General features: G+C 42.9%; 1 protein-coding gene across 16 annotated transcripts in view; it reads left to right on the top strand.

Moving 5' to 3' along the window:
• The window catches only part of ANK2 (ankyrin 2), a 334,684-nt gene that overhangs the window by 283,223 nt on the left and 25,177 nt on the right, over positions 1 to 26,284 (top strand). For 8 of the 16 annotated variants that reach the window (XM_074588636.1, XM_074588639.1, XM_074588634.1 and 5 more), the window contains 9 exons: positions 4,408 to 4,632; positions 7,491 to 7,645; positions 8,617 to 8,828; positions 10,255 to 10,459; positions 11,118 to 11,214; positions 15,945 to 16,173; positions 18,337 to 18,462; positions 19,863 to 19,985; positions 23,713 to 23,734. In XM_074588636.1, coding sequence (XP_074444737.1) covers positions 4,408 to 4,632; positions 7,491 to 7,645; positions 8,617 to 8,828; positions 10,255 to 10,459; positions 11,118 to 11,214; positions 15,945 to 16,173; positions 18,337 to 18,462; positions 19,863 to 19,985; positions 23,713 to 23,734 — 1,394 coding nt within the window. Of the gene's footprint in view, positions 1 to 4,407; positions 4,633 to 6,171; positions 6,271 to 7,490; positions 7,646 to 8,616; positions 8,829 to 10,254; positions 10,460 to 11,117; positions 11,215 to 15,944; positions 16,174 to 18,336; positions 18,463 to 19,862; positions 19,986 to 21,433; positions 21,467 to 23,712; positions 23,735 to 26,284 lie in introns of all 16 variants that reach the window. The other 8 variants (XM_074588630.1, XM_074588633.1, XM_074588637.1 and 5 more) reach the window with 2 other exon arrangements.

Here is a 26,284-nt window from a genome sequence, read left to right on the forward strand (position 1 = left end):
AAAAGTCACTTTTTACGCCCCCTGAGTTGGTATCAGCAGAGGTGCCCAGTGCCCTTTGCTGAAGGAGGATCTTAAGAAGTTTTAAATCAGAGCGGGGATGACTGATGCAAAGATTTACCTCTCCTGTTCCCGCTAGTTCTGTTTGTTCATTTGAGTCCAGTCTCTTCCTATCTCAGTCGTCTCACTTGCCATCTGGTAAAAAAGAAACGTCAGGGAGAGGAAAAATAACGTGCGTGTGCGTGGGCAACAAAATAATTACTTTGCATTTTACGTTTCCTTTACGTTACAATTTTTTTTCACGTCCCTAAATGCAGGTATCTCAGAAAGCACGTTTTATGTCGTGCATTAAGTTTTGTAGGGATTATTTGTATCTTGAGATACGGAGTCCTTCAAAAGGGCAAAGCTTTTCCAGTCCTGGAACAGTAATGTCACCATCCAAGTGCCCTATTATATGGCAAATAGGCAGAAAAAGAGGCTGCAACAATTCAGGAAATGCTTTGTTATGAATTATTTGCTTGGCTCTATTGCCTACCCAAAGTTACCTTAAGTGTACTGATTTAAAAAAAAAAAAAAAAAAAAAAAGAGATAAAAAGAAATCAAATTAAATAAGTGGCTGAAAAAGTGAACGTGGTAAAAGTTTGGGAGATAAACAGGGTGGTATGGTGGAAAAGAACATATTTTTTCCCATTCTGTGTCAGCTCCACAAATCCTGCATCCTTTGTGCTATCCTTTCAGGCGTTTATGCCACGGCTCTGGAGCTGAGGAATCTCCCCCTTCAGCTTCTTTCTTTTGCGCTGTATTCATGCGGGTTCTCTGAAATTGTTTTCTGGGAATTTCATAGCAGTACGTAGCTGGTTTGGGGAACCAGCTCCTCCATATTTAGCGCGATAATTGGCACCAGTCTCTCACTGCTGCCCTCAGGCTATTGTGTGTTTGCCTGAACTCGGCTGCCCAGCAGCTTGAGGGTCCTTGCGGTCTCCTGGGTGGCTTCAGACTCCTCCAGAAGTCACCGAACCCGTCAGGAACCTCCCATTCCATCTGGGGCTCTGTTTCAGGGATACAGCACAAATCTATTTTTTGGTGTATTCTCCTGTTTGCCAGACAGTGTCTCATTATTTAGTAAATATATTTGATCTGTACAGAATCACAGAATGGTTCGGGTTGGAAGGGACCTTAAAGACCGTCTAGTTCCAGCCCTCCTGCCCTGGGCAGGGACACCTCCCACCAGACGAGGTTTCTCCAAGCCCTGTCCAACCTGGCCTTGAACACCTCCAGGGATGGGGCATTGATAACTTCCTTGGGCAACCTGTTCCATTGCCTCACCACCCTCACAGGAAAGAATTTCTTCCTGATATCCAATCTAAGTCTCCCCTCTTTCAGTTTGAGGCCATTACCCTGCGTCCTATCTTTACACTCCCTGATAAAGAGTCCCTCCCCATACTTGCTGCACGCCCCCTTTAGGGACTGGAAGGGGCTGGAAGGTCTCCCCGGAGCCTTCTCTTCTCCAGGCTGAACCCCCCCAGCTCTCTCAGCCTGTCCTCACAGCAGAGGGGCTCCAGCCCTCCCAGCATCTTTGTGGCCCTCCACTGGACCCGTTCCGACAGGTCCATGTCCTTCTTGTGTTGAGGACTCCACACAAGAACAGCTGGTTTTTACAGTGAATAATCATAACGTCCTACTGGCTTTATCCTAACCACTGTTATCTTTGTGTCCACCTTCCAATGACGCTTAGCTTTGCCTATTGTCCCACTCTTCGGAGCAATGGTGTGCTTCAGGGATAGGTGGCTGATAGACCTCATGGTCGATTCACCGGCAGACCTTGCTCCGACCCGCGAGGCACGTTGAGTGACCTGAAACTGAAAGCAAGAGCTGCAATTTGAAGGCCCGAGCACGCCCAACTACCCCTTCCCATCTCCGGCGCTTCCTAGAGACAAATGCCATGCTCCGTTTTTAATTGATCCCAAGTTTGGCAGGGGTGGGAACGCAGGGCTACGGCTGCGAGGCGAGATACCAGTTTGTTACGGATGCTCAAAATCAAAAACTAATTCTGCTTTTTCAGCTTTTATATTGGTTCTACACCACAAGCTAGTTATCTTAACTGTGTAACGTGCGCTTATGAGAAGGCACTGCCATTTCAGCTTATTTTTTAATTAGTCTGAAAGGAACGACTATACGGGGAAAGAGCGCCGTGTTAAAAACGACAGAAGCCATTAGCGTGGTCAGAAAGGGGATTATTTGATTTGGGCCTTTTGTGCGTGTGTATTCTTCTGGCAGTTAACAGTGGTTTTGGCACTGCTGAGACACAAAAGGGGACATAAGCGAAGGCGAACGTAAGACAGACGGATGACCTAGCACTGATATTTCAGTGATGGGCAGCGATGGAGACAAACCAGTGGTTAAAGTACACAATCTGGAGCATTACGTCAATAAGGAAGATAATCGAATCCTCAAAATTGTATTCGTGACAGCTTACACGATGAGAAATGCGAATGCTAATTTGATGCAGCAAGAGCGCTCATTAGCTTCTGGTAATTGAGGGGGTAGCGCTTCTGTTGCTCATAGTGTCAGCGTCAAAATGTGAAAGTTCTTCCAGCGCTCAGTGTTATAACGCGCCCGTTATAAGAGAGACTTGGGCCGATGCTCTGAAACGTCATTCAGAACCACTTTGATAACGCTACTTTGTGCAGTTAAAGGAAAATTGCAATGCAGACGGTAGAGCGTTGTTGCAACAATTGAGCGTTTAGTATCTCTTAAGCTCTTCTTTCATCTGTGCTCTAAAATGTATAAAGTATGTATTTTATGGAGGAAGCTCCCATTTTTTTTTCTAAATTAATCCCCAGCGAATCGAAAAGCTGTAAAATGTTTTCATGTTCTTTTTTTCCCCCCTTGTTTAAAACCACAGAAACACCAACCTCTAAAGGAATGAGATAATGGTTGTACTGCCCAGAGTTTTACACTAAACAAAACCTAGAGGTATATGAATGGCAGTAGAATAGGAGACTGCATGTGTGAGAAAGACTGGCATCCGTGGTGCATGGTGTGCTTCTGACCGGCGCTTGTGGCTCCTCTCCATCATCCATTTCTCCGACTTTGCACGGCGTGTTGAGTGTTGTGTTCTTAACAGCATGTGGAATTCCTCGTAGCCGTGTGGACAATGAGTGGATGCAATGTTGGTTGCGCAGAACGGTCAAGGGGGACGGTGGAACCCCCCGCCCCGGGTTTGTTACTCGTGTTATAAGGGCTTCTCTCTATTGCAGGTCCTTCAGTAGCATTTCTGCGACTCCCCATGTGATGATTCTATTTTAGTGGCTAGAAGTAGGCCTGATACCGTTCTGTCTCATCTACTGTTATTTTCACTTCCAACAACCTGACATTCCCATCCCACATCAGGCATGATCCGAAGTCATAAACCAGTAAAAAACAAAAATTAAAAAAGTTAAAAAATGGAAGTACTTCTACACCTTTCCCAAGAATGTCCCCGATCTTTATAACAAACCTATCAAAATCTACCTGTTGGTTACCTATGGAACTATAAGAAGTTCAGCATAAAAGAAATTCCATGAAATGTTTTTCTCCCTTCTAAAGAAAAAGAAATAAATGAGATAATTTGCTGTGTGCTAGAAGAGGGCTCCCTGTAGGTGGCTCGCTGTAGGTTTCCCACGGGGACGTTGTATTGCCGTGCAAAATAACAGAGAAAAACAAAAATCCATCAATAAACCTTTGAGACAGTGACCTATGGTCATCTCACCAAAATCCAAATTTGGCTTAAAAAAATGAAGACGTGTTGGGCTTTTTGTATAAATAGGTGCTACCTCCACTGGTGCATTACAAATTGCGTCCCCGCACTCCAGAAAGAAATTTGTTTCTTGTTAGAAATTACAGTTTACCAAATAACTAGAAAATGATATAGGTAACCTAAAAAAAACCAACCCAACCCAACAACCCTTCCAATCAGAATTGGCTTGAAATTCTCGAGTCATAAATAATTTTCTTCGATGAGATGTATTTGCTCGTAAAGTACTTAAAGAATGCCAACTTTACAATAATAAATGCTCGCAGGTACAGAGTAGTGCTCTTTGCACTTGGCTTTGTCTCCAATAGGTACGTCCACGCGGGCTCACATGAATTAGCGACTGCTGGTATTTTTACCTGCAGCAGCACCGAAAAATAAGACTTGCCGTGAAGAACTCTTAGATAGCGGTTGTCAGTTTAATTAATAAGTGATCTGAGCATGATTTGGTGCTTCACAATGGGAGAAAGGCTTTTTCCAATTGTACATCTTGAGAAAGAGCTATATTTGCATACGTCGTTTGTTAACGTAAGCGGAACATAACCAAAGGAGTTTTGACGTGGTTCGTATCTAATTTTTTTCTTTCCCTTCCCCCCGCCCCCTCCCTGATTTTTCAGCTTCCTAGTTAGCTTCATGGTGGATGCTCGCGGGGGCGCCATGAGAGGTTGCAGACATAACGGCCTACGAATCATTATCCCGCCGCGGAAATGCACGGCTCCCACGCGAGTGACTTGCCGGCTGGTGAAACGCCACCGCCTGGCCACCATGCCTCCCATGGTGGAAGGCGAAGGGCTGGCCAGCCGCCTGATTGAAGTCGGACCTTCTGGTGCTCAGTTTCTTGGGTAAGGGGTGCCCGTAGGGCCTAAAGGAAAAATGTCCGGTCCGTTTTTTCCTCTCTTTGCGAGTTGCACTGAAATGGTTCCTTTCTCGAGGCTTGAACAGAAAGCGAAGTGTTTGTAACGTGTGGTGACAGGCTGGTCAGGCCAAATACGAATCAGTTGTTAGTTAACAATTCACACAGCTTTTACGCCTTTTCCTTTGAAAAACGGGCGTTTTAACCGCTAGAGATAAGGTTAACGTGCTTCCTTGGACGTAATTATTACGCAGCGTTGTGGTATTATGGTGGGAAAAGAGCCCTCGAGAGCCAGGAAAGGCGGTTCATGCTCTATTGAAATAACCTACCTCTGAGGCGTGAATCGCACAGCACTGATCTAAAACCCGAACGGAAAGCCCGCTGCAAATACAACACAAGTTACGGCGGCTTATTTTAGAGACTTGTGTTGTGTTACCAGCAATTTGGCCTAGCAGGGAAGCACAGCGCCTTTGATTTTTCTGGGGTTGAAATGGCTAAATTAAGCAATAGGACAACCCTGGAATGCCTTGGCCGTTTCTTTTGTCCCGTGCTGCAAAACCCATGGAAAGATCAGATTTGTGGCTGCTGCTGAGCTTGTTTTAGCAGTTTTCAGCTGAAAGCAGCAGTTATCCACACTTTTTCTTTTTTTTTTTCATTTGTTTTACCAACTGTTCTCCCTGTCAACTGTGGCATCCAAAAGTGGATGATCGAAGGAACCCCTTCTATTACAATAAATAGCTTAATTTGGAAACTGTAAACAGCAATAGTCTAAATCCATTTCAAAACAAATCAGTTGCTTTAAAATCCGTTTATAACGGGCAGTCATCAGAGCCACTATCTTCGTTAGTGCTTTTTGCAAAAGTTTGAGCTTAGGGAGAGGAAAAAAGTCGATTGGTAGTTTTGAACTGCCAGCGTGAAAGGAGAACATCCCCCGGACACGGTTTGGCTCTTTCGCTGTTTGCTGTAATCCGGTAAAATAGCAAGACGCAGTTCTGAAAAAAAAAAAAAAAGAACTCTAAAGAGCGCAAGAGATATCGTGCCGTCACATTCGGTCTTGCCATTATCTTTTGTCACACACAAACGGACCTTAAGCGTGTCTCCCGTTTTCTTTTTAATGGTTTCTCTATCTAAGGAGAACGTCTCACCTGAAAGACCAGGCCATAGCACAGGTTTAGTCATTCTCAGCACTTTGTGGCCTTCCTGCAAGTGTTTCGCTAGGTGTTGTGCTGGCGGTAACATCAGAAAATGACTGTTTGCAGAGATGCATTCTAAGGCCCGAATCCTGTCCCCATTGCGTTGGCTGCCAACGCTCCCCTTCCCTTCCCATAAGCAAGAAAAGAGCCTGAATTAACGGAACTAACTTTGCCGATTTGGGTCACCAAATTGTCTACCGCTAGGACGGAACCTTATTCAGTGTACAGCCTAATTCCACTCTGTGGACCAGACAGTGGCGCTGGCCTTCCGGCACAAAAAGTACATAAAAGTTTATTTATGTTCTTTCTTTCACTGCTGCTTTGGATGTACTCAGTAAACTTCATCTGCCTACGGCTCCTCCCCCACTTAATGAGGGAGAAAGCTTGGTCAGCCGAATCCTTCAGCTGGGGCCTCCTGGGACCAAATTCCTTGGGTAGGAGAGACTTGAAACAAATTGATGGATGCTGACCTCCCCGTTCTTCTCCTCCTCCTGCAATATGATTTTTTTATGTCATTATGCCCATGATACTGTCCCTCTCTATCATTTGAAATTTTGTATACCTAACCCTTGGTGGACCATTTCTCAACCCGTGTGGTCTGTGGTTTTGTTTTGGTGGTATGTTTGTATCTTTTTTCTTCGAGTACTGTGGCCTTCATTTTTGTTTTGGCATGAAATCTTCCTAGTGATGTGCTTGGTGTCTGTAGCAAAGCAACCTGGATTGGGACAAAAAAAAAAAAAAAAAAAAAAAAAGGAATCTACTGTAAATTTTAAGATGTCTTTTGTGTCGAGGAATGAATAATCAATGAGTTATACGTTGGATGTCACCAGTCTAATGGAACACGTGACGTTTACTATGTACATGGTAAACTGAGTCCTCTGATTAGAGAAGTGTATCTACAAATCTATTTGTATTTGCTCTCTTGTTTCTAAGAGTGTGTATGTATATGTGCATATAAATATAGATATATTATATGTACACATATGTGTTGTATGTGTGTGTATATATATATATGGACTGATACATATATTGACATCTGCTTGTAAGGCAACAAGGCAAATTCTTATCTCCTATACGGAAATAGAAACCCAGCCGATCTCCTCAGACCTCCTTTATCTCTCCCAGAGTGTAAATCAGGAATAAATTCATTGGAATACGTAGAATTAGCGGTGAAGTGAAATTGGCGCAGGACACCATTGCAATGAAATTATTCTGATTTGCGCTAGTATAAGTGAGATCAGAATTTGTCCCGCTCTTCGTATACGTTACAGTAGATTCTCTTTGAAATGAAGTTGCACAGGTTAACCCAGACAGTAGTGACACCCAAAACCAGCATGATTTTTTTTTTTTTTTTTTTTTTAATGAAGTTGCGAAACAATTATCAAATTTGTAGCTAAGCACTTGTTACCTCACCAAATACCATTCACACTGTGGAACGAGGTGAATGCACTTTCTAATCTGTCCTTCGGCATTTACTGGGTCCCTGTAAAAATCGCGTACGTGTTCGTGACCTACTAGTTTAGGATTGTGCCAAAATATTCCAGCGCAACAGGTAGAATTCCAGGTCACTTTGTAGCAGACGGAATAGAGTTGCTGTTAATCCTGTTTCTTCCTCTCTCCCGTGTGCGTTTAACGCGCTGTGTTGCTGTGCCAGGCCTGTGATTGTGGAGATCCCCCATTTTGCTGCTCTGCGTGGGAAAGAGAGAGAGCTGGTGATCCTGCGCAGCGAGAACGGGGACAGCTGGAAGGAGCATTTCTGCGAATACACCGAGGACGAGCTGAACGAAATCTTGAATGGGATGGACGAAGGTATCCGGTGTGGCTTTGGGGGTTTTTTTATTCCTCTCCTGCATTGCTTCTCTCGCTGGGTCATGGCTTTTTACCATTTATTCGATTTCGCACCTCGTGTTTGGTCCGCCCTCCAATTTTTTGGCACCGCGTTCTCCAGATACTTCATTTCAGTCGCGCTGGAGCGTAATCACGTTCTCAGCACAGGAGCCAGCAGAAGCACCGGGTACTCTGTGCAACTAGCGGGGCAAAACAACATCTACCGTCACAAACTTGAGAATAGATGCTAGACTTCTGTTTTCCACTGCTCCTTTGCAGAGTGTTAAACAAAAAGCTTCCGTGGCAAACATCCTTCCAAAACAAGGCAATTATCGTACTAATCCTATCCGAGGAGCTGCATGTGTGGGAGGAGATGTCAGTGATGGGTACTCTTGTTTTCTCAGAGAACAGAATGGCCTTGGGCTGTCTACGATCGGCAGAATTTGTTATTAATTTTGATGGCTTTTAAAAAAAAAAAAAAAAAAAAACACAAAAAACCAAAAAACACAAAACAACAAAAAAAAAGCAAAAGTGAACGAGCCAACTCACAACTCGCATACTTAAAGCTGAACTCCTACTTTGACGCTGTTTTGATTTGAAGCTTAGTTTCCTCGACGCTGCTCCGGGCCGTAGCGTAAACATGGGAAGCAGAAAGGGGCTTGGGCCGATCCCTTCGCTTGTTCACCTGCTGATTCTGGGGATGCTGTCAACACGGTCTCAGTTTGCTGTCTTAAGCTCCCTTCAGTTAGTTGTTCTGTCTGTCCCTTTCTTGATTGCTCTGTTTTAGCTGAACTTAAAATACTGGGGTATGTTTCTTCTTCCCCTTTGATTTCTAGACAAAATACTTCTGTAAATCGCGGTTAAACGGTGAAAAGCGTGAACGCGTTTTGAAGGTTCACAATGTTGTTCCTACGAAATCCCTGTCTTCTGACCGTCTTCTCTTCCGGCCCCAGTGCTTGACACGCCAGAGGAGCTCGAGAAGAAACGGATCTGCCGCATCATCACCCGAGATTTCCCGCAGTATTTCGCGGTGGTTTCCCGCATCAAACAGGACAGCAACCTCATCGGACCGGAGGGAGGGGTGCTGAGCAGCACGGTGGTGCCCCAAGTGCAGGCGGTCTTCCCAGAGGGGGCTCTAACCAAACGGATTCGTGTTGGCCTCCAGGTACAATGAAACAACTAACAACTACAAGGCTTATCTTTCTTTTTTTTTTCCCTTTTTTTTTTTTTTTTTTTTTTTTAAAGTGCAAAAGCACCTTCTTTGAATGAAGCACCAACATATTCAGCTTGGCGTATTGTATGCCGTTGTCTAGGATGCTTGGGGTAATAATAATTAAGAAAAAAAAAAAAAATCCATGCAAAAGTCAAAGCAAGTGGTCAACCTTTGGGTGTTCCAGTTAATTCAGATTCCTGTCTGTTAACTGCCTGTATCATCTTGGGGAAAGCACCTAATTTTGGTGGTGATGATGATATCAGTGTAAGGCATAGAACAATTTCTTAAATACTTCTAATCATAGAATCGTAGAATTGTCAGGGTCGGAAAGGACCTTAAAGATCATCTAGTTCCAACCCCCCTGCCGTGGGCAGGGACACCTCCCACTAGATGAGGTTGCTCAGAGCCCCGTCCAGCCTGGCCTTAAAAGCTTCCAGGGATGGGGCTTCCACCACCTCTCTGGGCAACCTGTTCCAGTGTCTCACCACCCTCATGGTGAAGAACTTCTTCCTAACGTCCAGTCTGAATCGTCCCATCTCTAGTTTTAATCCATTCCCTCTAGTCCTACCATTACCCGGCACCCTAAAAAGTCCCTCGCCAGCTTTCTTGTAGGCCCCCTTAAGACAGTGGTAGGCCACTGTAAGGTCTCCTCAGAGCCTTCTTTTCTCCAGACTGAACAACCCCAGCTCTCTCAGCCTGTCCTCACAGGAGAGGTGCTCCAGCCCTCTGATCATCCTTGTGGCCCTTCTCTAGACACGTTCCGGCACGTCCATATCTCTCTTGTAGCAGGGGCTCCAGAATTGGACGCAGTACTCCAGGTGGGGTCTCACGAGAGTGGAGTAGAGGGGGAGAATCACCTCCCTCGACCTGCTGGCCGCGCTTCTCCTGATGCAGCCCAGGATACGATTGGCTTTCTGGGCTGCAAGTGCGCACTGACGGCTCGTGTTGAGCGTCTCGTCCACCAGCACCCCCAAGTCCTTTTCTTCAGGGCTGCTCTCACGCCAGTCACTGCCCAGCCTATAGCGGTGCTCGGGGTTGCCCCGACCCAGGCATCAGAGCGGTACAAATAATAACTAGGTCAAAGGGACGGAAAAAAGTGACAAGGGAATCATTTGCTACTGGTTAAGTGAATGAAATTAATGCTGTAAAGCACCAAGAAAGGGGAGACAGGAAGAGGAGGAAGGCGTGGGAAAGTTGAACAAGGGAGGTCTCCCCTTCTCACTGGCAGCCAGTTCTGCCGTCTGCAGATTTTCATGGGAAACCGCGCCGTTTAGTGTGAAAACTTAAGGATTGCGTGGCGGCGTACAGCCCCAGTTCCTTACGTACTCATCAAACTGTTTCAAGTAACCGTGCTGTTACTGTCTTTTGCTTTGGAAAGGCTCAACCTATGCATACTGAGCTTATAAAGAAGATTTTAGGCAACAAGGCTACCTTCAGTCCTATAGTCACGCTGGAGCCCAGGAGGAGGAAGTTCCATAAACCCATCACCATGACCATTCCCGTCCCCAAGGCCTCCAGCGACGGGCTCATGAATGGTTACGGAGGCGATACACCCACCCTACGGTTACTGTGCAGCATAACAGGTAGGATGCGCACGCTCGGAACTTTTTACGTGCCTCTTGAAATTCTCAGTCGTGGTGGGCTTGAATACGTTAAACTGATTGTACACACGGAAAGCCTGGTTGAAAACCTGACTGGGATGAGGGGCTGTGGAAATAAACTACTTTCCCAGCAATTACTTGATAGCAGAAATAACACGTGTTGCTTGGACTAACAAGAGAGGTGTAATATAATCATAGACTTCGGGTTTGAGGGTTTTTTTTGCGTGATCCTTACAGCTTGTTTGTTGAGAACCAGCTTACCTCTGCCGAGAGTAAGTGTAGTACAGACATAACGTCGCCGTGTGCCTCAGAGGAAAAGATGGGGGGCAAACACTTTATACTCGCTCTGACGCCAAAGCGATTAGCATCTCATTCGGTCTCAGTTACGCCATCGTGAGAAAACCGTTTGGGCGCTTTGTTTTCTCAGGGGAAACACATACAGTCCTACTAGCGTTAAGGGGAATAACGTTGGACCTAAGGCACGTCTGGGATTATTACCGGTTTCGTGGCGGTTAAAAACTCAGAAGAATTGAAAACATTTCTTAGGAGCAAGAAAGTTGCAGGCTTAGTTTTTTAATTAATTAATTTTTAATTGGGACTTGGTTTTAATTTTTCTTTTTTTAAATCTCTATCATTTCAGGAGGAACCACCCCTGCCCAGTGGGAAGACATCACCGGAACAACACCGCTGACGTTCGTTAATGAATGTGTTTCCTTCACAACGAACGTGTCTGCCAGGTACCTCTACAACCAAACGGGAGTTTTACAGTGTTATTTTTCAAGCGCGTGCCTTTCTTCCACAAATACTTCCCTTAAACTATTTTAGTTTGTACAGTAGAAGGACTTGAAGCCCCGAGAGGTGTCGTACGAGAGCTGTAAGCGCTGCAGACCTTAACCGGCTGCGCAAAGAACTTGATGTTCTCGGCGTTTTTCTCTCGGCCGTTAGTTCTTTGCAGTCAGCACCCGCTGTGATCCCAGAAATGAATTAACGACACACTCCTCTTTCTGAAATAGTAATACGAGGGGCAGTTCAATTTTTCAGGGAGTTGGAAAAAAAAATCTGGCTTCGTTTTGAATACCCCTTCTCTCCCAGATGCAGAAAGATGCAAATTTCCATGGAAACAGAAATCCCTCATTTGGGCAGCTCAGTGGATGTCTTGTAAAAGATGTTACTTCCAGAATATCCAACAAATGAGAAATCACACGGAAAAAAAAAGCCTGTAGGTGTTCCAAACTGTGATCTAGAAGCAGCTCTTCCAACCATCTGTTCTTCTGACGAGGTTCAACTGCTGTCTTCCTGAAAACAGAATTTCATGTTAAAAATCGTAAGACACATATATATAAATATGTGTCCATTTGAGTTTGCATTCTGCCCATGATTTATATCACAGAATTGCTCAAAAACCTCTCCTTCTCTGTAACAGGAGATGCAGTCCATGACCTGGAAAGTATTAAATTTAGGGTGTTTAGCCCGGCAAAGAGTTGCAAAAATCTTGGATAATTTGCCCCTGAAAAAAAATCAATTAATGTCCTTCGGTGCAAACGTTCAGTGTCCAGAGCAGTTATTACTATTACATTAGGTTTGCTATTTAATGAAATAATTTATTCAGTGTTAAAAATGCGTTCGGCTCTTGCAGTCCAATCGACGGTATAACTTTAACATTAGGTGAAATAGGGGGTTATTTTTCTATACTTCCTCAGTTTAGAAAGGGCTTTCCTCCCGTTAAGTTGGATGCTTTGCACACGTGCGTTTCGTCACTTCATAGAATCATAGAATCATTTTCTTTTCAGTTCAGCTAAACGTTTTTTCTTGAAGAGCGGTGACCACAAGAGGGAGATCTGGAAGCGTGTTTTAGCTCTTCAGCTGGATAAATTAAGGATGAATTTAAGAACCGGGGGTGGAGAACTAGATGCAAAGTTTGAGATGTCAAAGCTCCTAAAATCGTGAAGTCCCCAGCAGGGCTGGACGTGGCATGCAGCCGGAATGAGGGTGGCATTTTATGGAACTACAATCCATATTAGTAGCGCGTGTTTCCAAATCTGTCATTAAAATTGATTACCGTTGCTAACGATATAGGCGGGGTCCCGTGTAGAGATTTTAGTGGCTTCTACCTCTTCTTTTTAACCTAAATGAACGTTCAACAGGCTGTTTTAACCCGAACGTGGTTTTAAATGCTGTTGAAGTTAGAAAATGGGATTTTTCATGTATTTACAGGCAGAGGATGAATTACCTTCTTTGCTGAAGGACGAGCTAGCTGGTCTAAAAGTGCATTTACCCTTGTGCCGTGCTGAGAATCAGCTGGTTCCTGACTGTTATTCACGCTAACTTGTTTATGTCTAGTTAAATCATTAATCACACAGAACAATTTACCCATTCATAAGATATAAGTCCAAAATGAGTATGGGAGAGGGATACATCTGTCTAAAATATGCGTGAATTCAACTGCAGGTTTCGAGGCATTCCGTTTCCCGAGCTGCAGCTTTTTTAAAAATTGAGTATCCGTTTGCGCTTTTTTTTCGCCCCTGGTGCGTGACAGCAAATCGTTTGAGCATATGGTGATTTCTGAGGGGCTGGAGCCGCTCCGGTTTGAGTCCGGCATCGCATGCTTCTCCCACGCGTGGAAAGGAAAGTCTCAGTCTGCAGAGCCTTTACGTACCAAACGTGCTTGCTTTCAAATGTCATCAGCCCGGTTTTTAACCAGGCTGTTTGTCAAATGCTCTAAAGATAAGCACGGCATGAAATTCGCTGTTATTCAACTGCAGATGAGTAAGACCAGAGAAATCGCACTTGAAAGGTGCGCTTTGTGAGTTATAATACCGTGTAATCTACAGTAAGTAATAAGCCCCCTGCAGGTTATATCGTCTTTGGAGGTGTCTTTGACCTCTCGGGACTTTTGTCTCCATCCTACGGGTGTCAAACTCAAGCGTGCTTTCCACCCACATGGTGAATTTTCTTTAAAAGAAAAGCCAACAGCTCCACAGAGAAACTAAAAGAAGTGACGTCTGAGAAAGAAGGCAATACCTGCTGCTCCTTGCACAACGCTTGGTGCGTTTCTGCTGTGGAATTTCAGGGGTAGAAGGAAAATTATTTCAAGTGAGAGTCGTCGTCGTTGCAAAATAACAATTCGGTTCCCTTGAGAAAGGTGTAAGGGAATTTGCAAATTGTTATTACTGGGAAACGTCGGGCATGGCCCAAAGAAATGGGTAAAGAACCTGTAGTTTTCAGTAAAAAGGAGGATCATTTTTGGCGCAAGAGGACCTGTTCTGGAAGGTGAAGTTCTAGACCTGAGTTGCACCATCCCTGGTACGTCTCGAGTAACCGTGTGGGTTTGATACGGTTTGAGGTGGTTTGTTCCAATCCCCATGCTCTAGCGAGACTTGGTAAGAGGCAGGCGTTCATTTGTAGTAATTATGTTAGTGAAACCAGACAACTTAGGACCTTACCCTGTAATCTTCAAGTATTTCTGTGTCATGGTGGTACCCGAATGGGATAGAAGCGGCAGCTCCTGGCTTCACACCGTGCAGAGGAAGTAATTTATTCCGGTAATATTTGCATGTTGCTTTGAGCGTCTTTCTATTCGACGTGCGGCACGCGGGTCACAGACTGGGAACCACTGGTGTGGAAGATTCAGCGTACGCGTTAGAAAGATGCGGTCAGTAAAACGGCAACGTTAGAAACCACGCCGAAGAGCGAGTCGGTGGCGATCGCAGCCTCTGCGAGGCCAAGGTGGCAGGAAGCAGATGCGGACACATCAGCTTTCAGCGCCTTTAAAATACAATATGGCTCGTATATAGAAATATACGTATCATTGGTCCTCAATATGCATCAAAAAAACTTACGTCGCGGTTTGGGTCGGACTGGCCACTGAGACAAGCGACAGATGCTCTCCCCCAACTCAAACCACGACAACTTACCGCAAAATCAGAGTTAAAAGTCCTTGAATAAATTTACATGAAAATACTTTCTGATTTTTGCATGCAGTGCGACACAGTGGACAAAATCGTTTCAGTGGACAAAATCGTTTACATTCACCTTGAAGACCCTCGGATTTTGATATCGTGCGTAAGGAATGTACTGCTAACCTTTAAGCTAGATGGTAGAAAAAAAACCAAGTGGTTTTGGGCAAGGCAGCTTTATGTTTCGGCTGTTAGAGGTGGAGCTCCAAGAACAGACCGAAAGATGAACAACACGTGCCAAAAGCCGTTTCAGTCTCCTCTTCCTCATCGATAAAATTCAGGAAACGTTCACAGCATCCCTGGCACGTCAGGAGTTTGCAGACAGCCCGCTAACACCCCAGCGTGGCGCACTGATGTCTGAGCAAACAGGATATCGTACGATGCCTGGGAGGATTTCTGGGGGCTAAAAAGAAAAGGATGAAACTGCCCAAATTTAGCCGTAACCTGGAAGAGAAATTATGCCTATGACCAGATAGGAGCCATTTTAGGAAGGTTTGTAGGAGACATTGCTCTTTTCTGCATCTTCAGGTGTTGAGCAGCAACCAGCGGTCAAAAAGAACCCGTGTTTCTCTAGGTGAAAGGCAGACATTGCAGAGTCCCGGTTAAGGGGAAATCTGAGCTCTGCACTCCCAGTACACCCTTCTCTACTTAGAGTCTGCACAGAAATCAGATATAAGGACACGGGATAAACAAGAACAAATTCCCAGACTTTTTGGGCGGCTCTAGAGGGAACGGTGATAAGGTCAATCGCCATTTCAAACGTCATCAGAACCTGTTGGAAGTGATGGAAAAGAAAGACCGCTGAAATTTATTTCAGGGAACGTTTGATCACGTATTCTCGCTGCAAGGAATCACTTCAGATGAAAACAAAGTTTAGGCCACAGCCAACTTTTGAATAGAAAAAAAAACAAACATTTATTGGATACGCTGATGAATTTCCAGAGTTTCTTTGTTTTTGGTAAGCCATCAATAATTGTTTAAATGTTATAAACGTCCTTACAAACGTAAGACAGAGATTTCATAAACACACACAAAAAAAATACGACAAGGCTCATATGTTGAAATCTTCAGAGAGGGTGAGAGTTCAGAGGAGTCATGAGACCGTCTGCCCCAGGACAAGTGAACTTCTTAAAGCCTTTAAAAGACAATCACGTACCTGGAAGCAAATAAGCTTCCAGCTGCGCGAGATCCTATCGGGAGGCAAACAACGGCCCGGAATTTCTGCGGCAGGAGACTCTGTGAAGGGTTCGCTATCTGGTATTTAGGAGAGTAAGTTCTGGTCCAGACGCTTTCCGTATTGATTTCGCTTCATGCTTCCTAAATGTATTGGTGGTACCATGAGCATTTTTGGGCTGTTCTTCCCAAATGGTAACGAGTTTTTTTGCTTTATTCTGCCTTGTCATACACAATTGGTGTGGTTTCCAGCTAACGCTGCCAAGACGGCAAAACGGATTATTTTCTTGCTTTAATCCTTCTGTGCTGATCGCACAACCCTTCATTTTCTTTTGCAGGTTTTGGTTGATAGACTGTCGACAGACGCAAGAATCTGTTACTTTTGCTTCCCAAGTGTACAGAGAGATTATCTGTGTCCCCTACATGGCCAAATTTGTGGTGTTTGCCAAATCGCACGATCCCATCGAAGCACGGTTAAGGTGTTTTTGCATGACCGATGACAAGGTGGATAAAACTCTAGAACAACAAGAAAACTTTGCGGAGGTTGCCAGAAGCAGGGATGTAGAGGTACCGTACAAGAATCTTAAACAGTTTTCTCCATTTTCAAATGCCTGTTTTTAAGCAAATATTTACTGCCTTCTATCTGCCGCAAGCACTGAAAAATAATAGCGCCGACAGATGCTGCCCTGACACATCATCGTGCATCATGATAAGGTGCAAACTTTGCATTTTGTTTGATGCAAGGGAAAAGTAGCTGTCAGATACGAGTGACGAAATCCTATTCCCAATGGGCAATGGCCAGTCTCTTAGTTGACAGGGCTGCTGGGCACATTAGCTATCATTATCGGTGACCGCATTTGGGTCTTCCTGGAGCAGCCTACCGAGGTGGAAGGCCATTGCGTGCTTCTAAGTACAACTGGGCTGATTTTGTGCTAGGAAATCGGGTAATAAAAAGAAGGTGGGGGTTACCGTTTAGCGGGCAGGTTCTTTGTCCTCCTTTTTCGCTGGTGGCAGGGTCAGCATTTCTTTAATTCAGCTTCAGAACTAGGGCAGCTGCTGCCAACTAAATATTACAAAATCTCTTTGAGAGGGCGAGTTATGCAAGCAGGAGACACTGCCCATGGGTTTTATTAAACAAAATGCCACAGTTTGTAAGAATTTTGCTTAGCTCAAACGGGTCTTCAGGTGCGCCGCAAGGCGAAAGGCTTAAGCCACTCAGCAGCGAGCTGAGAGGTAGCGGATAGGTGTTGTAAATGGACTTTTCCCTCAGTTAGCCTAAAATTAATTCCTGTGGATACAGGCTAGCCTTAAGTTCAGTCCAAGTACCTCATAGTCATTTCTGTGGCGGTCCACGGTGATTACTTAGTTTTAATTGGCTCTGTAGCAAACTGCCAGGAGACACCTTGAATTTTCTAGTTACCGACTTCCTCTTAGAGGAACGTCTGAGTAAAGGTGGGGTTTGAGGGTGGTGGTCTTTGCTGAACTGTTACGTTCCTGAGCCTGATATTAAGCGGGCGTTGTGGGAAAAGGGGAGATAGTCCAAGCCAAAAAGGACAGGTAAATCTCAACTTCTGCTAACTCCATAAATGAATGTCGCTAACCAAAAAGGCAGTCAACAGTAGCCACGTCTTGTCAGCATCTTCGCATATCGAGAAGTTAAACTAGCAGGTTCGATTAATATTCTGCTTTACAGAAAAAAAAAAATAAGAAAGTAATTAAATCTGATGCTGAACAGGCAAAAGCTTTCCTACGCGGAATCCAGCAAGCTGCCTGCTCAGTGTAGTTTTTCTGGCTCTGTCAGCTTCCTCGGAAGTGACGACAAACTGCAAGTGCTTTAACTACACGCCTGGCGTAGCCTTCTGCTTAGCATCGTCTCTTTTCCATGAGAATCCCACCTTTAAAAAATTTGTCCTCGCCGTTCCTGAAGCTCTGGCAGGCATTTCTTGTGCAGGGCAGCTAGGTAAAATACGGGTTTCTAAAACTGAACGACAAGGCTGGATTTCCGGAAAGTAAGGATGAGACGTTAATGTGTTGGCCGTTTGAAGGGAACATCTCCAAAACTGCTAAAATGAGACTGAAACGTGTGGGGGGACAACCCAAAGATGTAGGCAGAATCTTTATATAGGCATTTCAGAGAGGCATTTACCCGAGACCCCTCTTTCAAAACTCTAGGCCATTATAAATCCAGTGAAATAACTAGAATCTGTGTCTTTGCTGCAACAGACTGTTGCAAGTACGTTAAACACATAGGTGATCTAATTCAGAAAGTTTCTGCATTGTTTAAAAGGTCCTCTGTAACTTCGTGATATTCCCAGACTGGTTTACTATCCTACCCGTCAAAAGATTTGATTGACGAAGAAAACATTGCTTTGACTGTTACGATGAGGCCAGGGTAGCTAAAAGTATGCTACAGTAAGAGCCAATAAAGAAAAGCCAGATTAAAACGTAGATTGAGAATTTGCCCAGGTTCGTGACACTGAATGCTCATTTTGTGATTTATAGCGTCCCGTTGTTGTTACGGAATTAACCGTGTATTCCGTTTGGAATTTAAGAATCTGAAATATTTCCACAGCTTTTAGGTAACTGCACGTAAAAAACCCTTGGAAATGCGGACAAATCCTAGCAATTTAAGAAATTGCTCAAAACTACTGTAGAATTAATGCTTAAGAAGAAATCCTGACCGCCTCACTCTGAGTGATTGCCGCTTTGCTTCTTTTTCGTTTCCGATAGGTATTAGAAGGAAAACCCATCTATGTTGACTGCTTTGGCAATTTGGTGCCGCTAACGAAGAGTGGGCAACACCATATATTCAGTTTCTTTGCCTTCAAAGAAAATAGACTTCCGCTGTTTGTTAAGGTAACGTTATAATACGAACTACGGACTGTAGTTTTTAAAATGTTTGTCTCCTCCGGAGTTTACAATAAGCTTAGCAGACTGAAGAACCAGTTCCAAATTATTTTATGAGAATGGATTAAACGTTGACTTGGGTAGTCCGAGCAACCAGAGTTGGCTACCTTTATAAAATGTAATGAGATTTTTCCCTAAATCTAATTATCTGCGCCTGCGTTCTGCTACATACGCACGTGTCCACAGCATTCTTTCAGACACCCAAATGGTACTTCTAGGAATCCTGCTCTTTCTTGAATAACCTGAAGAGCGGATGGAGTTTGATCTTGTTTGTTTTTCTGTATCGTGGTTCAATACGGTGCAGGAAAATATGCGGAAACTGCAAAAAAGGGTCAGAAAACAACGTAGAATTGGCAGGAATCTATCAAAATCTCTCTTCCAGCCATATTTTCTTTTAATTTGCAATTTTATCTATGCCACCGCTTACCTTTGGCTTTGCCTATTTTTCGCCATGGTGGATTATGCAAAATATGTTCGAAACCATGTGCGTCTTGGCATCTAGTATTTTCAGTCTGATGAAGTTAATCCGCATATATCAAATTGTATCATTTTATCAGTTCGGAAAACTAAAAATGAGGTCATGCTTTCAGTTGCATGGCCTCATTTTTTCTCTTCCGGATTGATACGACTTCAGAAAAAATTTCTTCTGGGATATCATACGTAATCCTCCTGACGTTGTGTACAAAAGCTAAAACTACATTGCCCGTATCTGGAGTTCTAAGTGCTTACACTTGTTCTACTAACAACTGTGAAAGAGATTTTTCTAAGATTCCCTGCAAAATCTTAAATTACGGCATGATGTAGTGTCTTTTGTAGGTAATAACGGTCACGCCTACAAATATATTCCAGCAAATTTCTTCATTCCAAGAGTAGGATTTATCAATACACTTGAGAAAACATCTCGCAAGAGACGAAATTTTAAAACGAAAGCGACTTAGTTCCTTTGGTCACCTAATATAAAATAAGTCTCTGTTATGACCATAAAGTTTGGGGACCATTTCAGTGAAAAATGGGTGTTGTGAGTTATCAGAGAAGTCCAATCGTGCTGGAACGTCTCTTGTTATTTTAAGACTGCGATTACAGTGTTGCTGCCCTCTGTAAGTAAATGTCTGTTGTCTAAGCAAGTACGTGCTCGTGTTTTCTCTTGCTTTGACCCACAAATACATCTGTGTGGACATTTACAAACAAGCAGGGCAAAAAAAAAAGAGAAAGCACATGATTTTTTTCCCTACGTGGCCTTTTTCTCCCACATCTGGGCTCTTTCCGTGAACTAGTTTTGAGTGACGCAAGCCGATCATGCGCTAAAATAGCAAAACAACAGATTAAAATCTGTGTATTTGCTCTGCCAGGTGCGAGACACCACTCAAGAACCCTGTGGACGGTTATCGTTCATGAAGGAGCCAAAATCTACCAGAGGCCTCGTTCATCAAGCCATATGTAATTTAAACATCACTTTACCCGTTTACACGAAGGTACTGTGAAATTATACTGGTCTATAGCCATCAGCATTACAATATAAAGAAGAAATGGGGCAAAATGCTGTTAGAGCTTTGTAGTCAGGTATTTTAAAGAAGACTAAATATCACCCCAGGGCTTTCGGTTTCTTGGGTTTGGTGCTCTTAGTGCCAGCATTCAAAGGTGACATTTTACCCAGATTCTCTTTGAGGGGTGAGACAGATCTGGGATTCAGTGAGTAGCACTAGGTTCATTTTTGGTTTTACCAAAGATTTCCTCCATTGTCTAACCACGTCGCGTGGGACCGCGCTGGAGGTGAAGTCACCATTCGTACCTGTGGCACAAAGTGCGAGGCTAATGTCTGTAGATCACACTCTTCAGGTATGAATTTAAAACGGACTGAAAATTATTTCTCTTTTTTTTTTTTTTTTTTCCCGTTTGGAAATTTGGAAGTTAATGGGCTTGGCCGTAGCGTTTTTTAGCTAACTGCCTTGTTTATCCGCGGTGATCATGCTAAAAATGTAGCAGATCGGAGCTCTAGAATTCGGAAAGCTTAGAGCAGGGCCAAAAATATTTTCTTAGACTAGATTTTAATATTACGTTGACTTTTGACGCTGACTTTTCTGCCTACATCTGATCAAATCTTCCAAGAATCTTTGAGTACGTCACATCGTGTAAATGATCTTTCTTCAGAATGTTGTCGTAACAGTTATTAACGTACCTGGGGAAGAAAATGGTCCAGTATCAAGGGCAGAAAAAGGAGAGGAAAACTCCAGTGTGAGTTAGTTTTTCTAAACAACAAGATTGAGACCAGTTGAATTCTCATGCGTCATGGGAGTGCCCGTGGTTTCTGCTTAAGCGTGATCAGATATTAAGAAGCATTTGTTTCCTTAGAAAGCATCAGTTTATGGCTATTTTGTGATAACTCCGATTTTTTACTGTCCTTGTCAGATTAGCAGCTGCATGCCTTTTAGGAACGTATTAGGCCGTTTGCCCAAAATCTTGCCTGTTGGTGTTCCTTTTTTTCTCTGCGTTTTTAGCTTCTAATATCGTCTTTATTATAGCATTTTTTGTATAATTTGGAAATAACACATCTCAACGTATTTTTAACTTTAAATGGGTAACTTTCGTAAGGATTTTACGTGTTTATTCGTGCTGGTTTGTGGGTGCAGAAGCGTGCATGTATTTTAAGTTTTGGTACGAGTCAGAATCACAAGAAGTCTAACACCCCGAAGCGACTTTTCTGTTTGTACTGATTCTGTAACCTTTTGTGGTTTTAAACTGACAGTTTAGTTTTGCTGCTTTTTGACATAAGAAATCAACCGCAGAAACGCACTGCATTTTCTTCCTGTCTGTTAAATGTTGTCAGAAGTTATGTTTGCCCGGACTCTTCTCCTAAACACGTGTGCATTTTGCCTGCTCTGTTTTCCCCTTCTCTTTTTGCATGGCATTTTGGAACTGAAAGGAGTCAGAATCAGACCAAGAACAAGAAGAAGAGGTAATGTCGCTATAACAGCATGTTATTGCTTATGCGTACTACTAAAATACAAGGCTTGGAAGATGCAATCTGTAGTGAGTCAGGCGTATCAATCATGAGCTCCGCGTTACAAAAACAACGAAGGGGAGCGCGCTTAAAAGGGTCTTGCACAGGCTCAGTTTTGGAATTTACTGATTTTAGCTTTCCCTTTGTTCAAATTAAAGTTTTACTGATTCAGATGTACGGATTTGGGAGGTGTAGAGTAGTTCGTTTTGGTTTCAGAACGGGTCCTTAAGAACTTAAAAATTATATTTTGCTCAAGAGCAAGCCGTACAAGGGTATTTTTTTTTAAGCTTTATTCTCCGCAGCACGCAAAAGGGGAAATAGGATTGTTTTTTTCTGATTCTGAGTAACATTAGAAAAACAGCCCCACATTTTGATGACGTTCCGCTGTTGGAAACAAATACGGGTGCCAGCACTGGGAGAAGAGCCTGCTCCCCAAAGACGGTGGACACCTTTTCCATGAACTGCAAAACAAGAGTCCGGAACGTCCCATGGATGGCAGTTTCCTTATTACCATGACAGAAATATTTACTATTTCGGCGCTGAAATGTAGGCGCTGTCAAGTGAAAACGTGGCCAAAGTTTCTAAGCTAATTCCCGCTATATTCGTTCAGAAGGTAACATTCCTCATCAGGTGATCATTTAATTTCCTACCAAAAGCACAAAACTAATTCTTTTAACCTCTAGAATGCTGTTCGTGCATGCCTAGTGAAGGCCCCAAAAGAAGTTTTTAACAAATCTATGCTCTGTAAAAGCAACGTAAAGGATATTGGAAAGCTATTTTTTGAAACGTCGATGTTGCTATATTTTTTCTTATATTTTTATATAAGAAACTAAAGCAGAAAAAGATGAGCTCATGGATGGCTAAAAACACCTCCCATTTTAAATTATTTTCTGTTTCTTCATTTTTATGTTAATAATACGAATTAATATGCTGACGTAATTCCAGACTGATATGGAGGAACTTAAGGGGAATTAAAGTATCCTAGGGATCCTAGTTCACCGTGTAGAGTGAGCTGTGCATCAGAGGAATTTGTTATTATGGATCTGTAATAAACATCGCTAAGTGTGAAGATTAATAATGTCGGCCTAAATTATTCCAAGGCACGTGTCAACATGTAAGTGCCGCCAGTGATGTACTTGTATTCGTTTTCAGTTTCGATGGACAAGCAAGAAGTAGGAACGTCTTAACCGAGGCGGTATATTGCATTTATCTTTACAAAAGAACACTTCTAAACACATAAAACCTTTTCAGCAGTCACCAAAAAAGAATCCGGGGGGCTCTGACGTATGCGGTGTATTGTATCAGCAGTGCTGCAGAGCTGATTTCCGTGCCTCACGGGCACCCTACCGCCCCAAGTTTGTGTGGGAAATCAAGCGGTTAGCGCGACTTCTAACTTTGCGTGCTTTTGCGTTACCCACATTAACCCCACAAAAGCCTTTTTTGGCTTGTGTGGACAAATGATTGTGCTAGCAGAACAGGAAAAAAGGTGAAACTACAGGACAACTTCAAAAATTGCCTTATTGGGTTTTTGTAGTCTGACGTTGCAAGTTTTTAATGTTTTTTGGCAGGGACTGTGTTTGCTTTTGAGTAACAGCAAAAATCTGTATGGCTTTTTCAATTTATACACAGAAATACACTCTGAAAAATCAAAAAGCCGGCCTCTGAGGCCATCACTGCTTCAATATAGGGGTATCAAGTCTGCGGTCATTTCCATACCTGCTTTCCGTCATCGCGGAGGCAAAAATGCAAACCGTGGCCTGAGAATGAATGTGTACAATGAAACCAGGTCTAAAGGCTACTGGTTCCTTTCCAGATTGGACGTATGCCTTCAGATGGCCATATTGGACTTTTTTTTACTTTAGTCAAGAAGAAATAAATTAAGAAAAATGCAAGAACATACCCAGTAATACAAAAGTCCGGGTCCTCTATACTGCTGGTCGCGTTTAGAGAAAACACATTGCAACATTTCGCATCTGCTGTTGACCGTAACCAAAGCAAAGCAACCATTTTTCTGTTATTAGAAACGCTAAAGAAATCAAGCCATGCTTTTACCATTATTTTATTAGTTCCGTTTAAGTCAGTGAATCTGTGTGACTCTGTACATCTAGTAGATTTGACTCAACCTGAACTACTTCACTAGTGACTTTATATGTATCGAGTATATTTGAACTTTTAAATTTCCTCATTTTTTTCTCTTCCAGATTGATATGACTTCAGAAAAAAGTAAGATTCTCTTTTTTTTTAATGCAAATGTTGTAATGCAGTTGGTATGAAAGACGGTTAAGAATAAAGATGAGCATGAGAGAGAGCTAAGCTTTAACTGCTACTGCTAATAACACCGATACTTTAAAAATGTAATAATAATAAATAAAAATAATTTAATACCAGCTTAATATCCAGTTAAATACATTTTAATGTATAAATTAACAAGTAATACAGTTTAAAACGGTTCATCTAAGCATTTACTTTCCTTTGACATCCCTAGCGATCCCGCTATTGCTATTTTGCCTTGTATGAATGCTCATCCTTCCATTTTTTTGTTTTGTCCATTTGTTAACACACACCGTCGCCTCATACTGGAGATAAATGACAGTATCACTTTTAATGAAAGCGTAATTAATACTCCGATCTGTTTCACTCGGCTCACGAGCTACAATCATGCAAAAAAGAGATACTGTCCGAAGTAATCAGGCTGTTTAACCCTCCCCCCCCCCCGCCCCTGCCCTTTACTGTGGTGAAATATGGCTGGAAATATGACTGTTAAGCTTGGTGCAGCATATGTACTCTTTGCACATACGGAATTAGTGTTAGAAACTGCCGGTGAGTGGTTCACAATGCCAAAGATCTCCTTTAACGAAGATGCAAATCAAACAAACGTATATTCAGTCAGAAGAGTGTCTCTACCGAGAAATGTTGCCAGATGCAGTGATTTCTTAAATCTGGTTAGGAAAAGAGTAACTTCTGTCTTGTTTCCACTTCAAAGTGCAATGTCTTGCCTTTCTTTTTTTTTTTTCTACATTGCATTTTGAGGGTTATTTATTCTCGACGTACTATGTACATGTTTGGAAAGACAACAGCACCACGATCCTGAAGATCAAACGGATGATCGTTCCCCTATAACCAAAGCAGAAATGCTTCATCTAGGGAATAAAAGACATCAGGGTGACAAAACAGCTAATAACGTGGTGGGAAATAGCATTCACCATGATTAACGACATTGTTAGCCTCAGATTTTTGCTCTAATTCGTTATTATTTACACCAGGGCAACCAGTTTCATCAAGGTGGAAAAGACACACCCTAGTGTAGCCAGCAGAGCGGGATTTCAGTTGCCTCACGACTCACCTTGGCCGTGGGAAATGGGAAGGGAATTCAAGAGAACAGTAAAACGTACAGGTGAAAAAGGGCTTGAATGCTCCCCTTGCCACGTAATGATTTCTTATTTCACACCCACCCCGAGGAAGGCGGCGGGATGCAGGTTTGGGGAGGTCGCTCAGTTGTGGCCCGTCAGAGACGCATCTAAATTCAACCTAGCGTAGAGCTAGAATTTGGGGTGAATGTTATACTGGGTGAATGAAAATACCACTCAGGTGGCAAGTTTCGCTACTTCTTCCTTTGGCTTAATGGAGAATTAGTTCGAGAGCTTGCGTTGCTAATTTGACTTTTAGACTGGGAGGCAGAATCATGTCAAGTTCTACGTGGCGCGCTCCCTTTAAAAGAAAGAAGTACAATTGTCATTTCGAAGCGTTGCGTTCTGTTCATAACTTGCTTCAGTCCTCCAGTGTTTCATTCCGTTCAATAGACGTTTGCCAGTAGTCCTTCCTGAAATTAATAATATTCCCAGCAGGCAGTCGCGGCATAACGGGAATTGCCAACGTCCCCCTTGCCGTATATTGATGGCACAGATCATTCCAATATTTCACCACAGTATGTTTTACAGTACTTTCATGTGTCTTTAATTTATACGATTAATTTTTAGAGCTGTTGTTTTTTAACTGAAGCTACATCCCCAGCGGCATTTCAACACCTTTGCTTTGCATGGAAATAACTTGCCTTACATGAATTGTATGTATGTGTCTAGTGTGACTGTCTCTGATTTTTGGTTGCCATACATTACATTTTTTTAAAACTTTGAAATCACTTCTGAGTTGATTCACAGTTTTTTTCTTATTATCTCTCCTTTTCTTCTCTGTCTTCTCTTTCCTCAGTCAATTCATTAGTTGTCAATGAGGATGTTCCAAGGAAAGGACCATGCCTCTTAAAACAAAAGAATGTTTGTTTCATTGTTTAGGTGTGAAATCCCCTTAGATGAAATGCCGGTTTGCAGCTGATTCAGATCTCGACATATTTGATCATACTTTAGATTACTGCAGAATTACTTCTAACTTTTTATTTTGGTCATTAAGAAAAACAAAATGTTACCGCAATGTTATTCTGACAGTTTGCTAACACTGGCTTTCTCTTAGAGGAAATCGACTTTCAATCAGTTCTAATGCTTTCCCCCTTTTTTCTTGTTTATTTTTATTTGAACATTGATCTGTAACATCTGAACAATCTTGAGATGCCTCTCTTTGTGTAACTTCACTGTGTTTCTTCCGTTTTTGATTTTAAATTTTGTTGTTGTTGTTTTGGATTCTTTTTTTTTTTAGTGGTGTCCTGATTTGGTTTGTTACAGCTTCGATAATGTGTGTGTGGTTGTGCTATAGTGATCAAGTCAAGCAAGTTATTTCCTGCCATTTTCCTTTTCAGTTTGGTTTTTTTTTTTTTTCCCTCCC

Source organism: Larus michahellis, chromosome 5 (genome assembly GCF_964199755.1).
Source record: "Larus michahellis chromosome 5, bLarMic1.1, whole genome shotgun sequence".
NCBI classification, from domain to species: Eukaryota; Metazoa; Chordata; class Aves; order Charadriiformes; family Laridae; genus Larus; species Larus michahellis.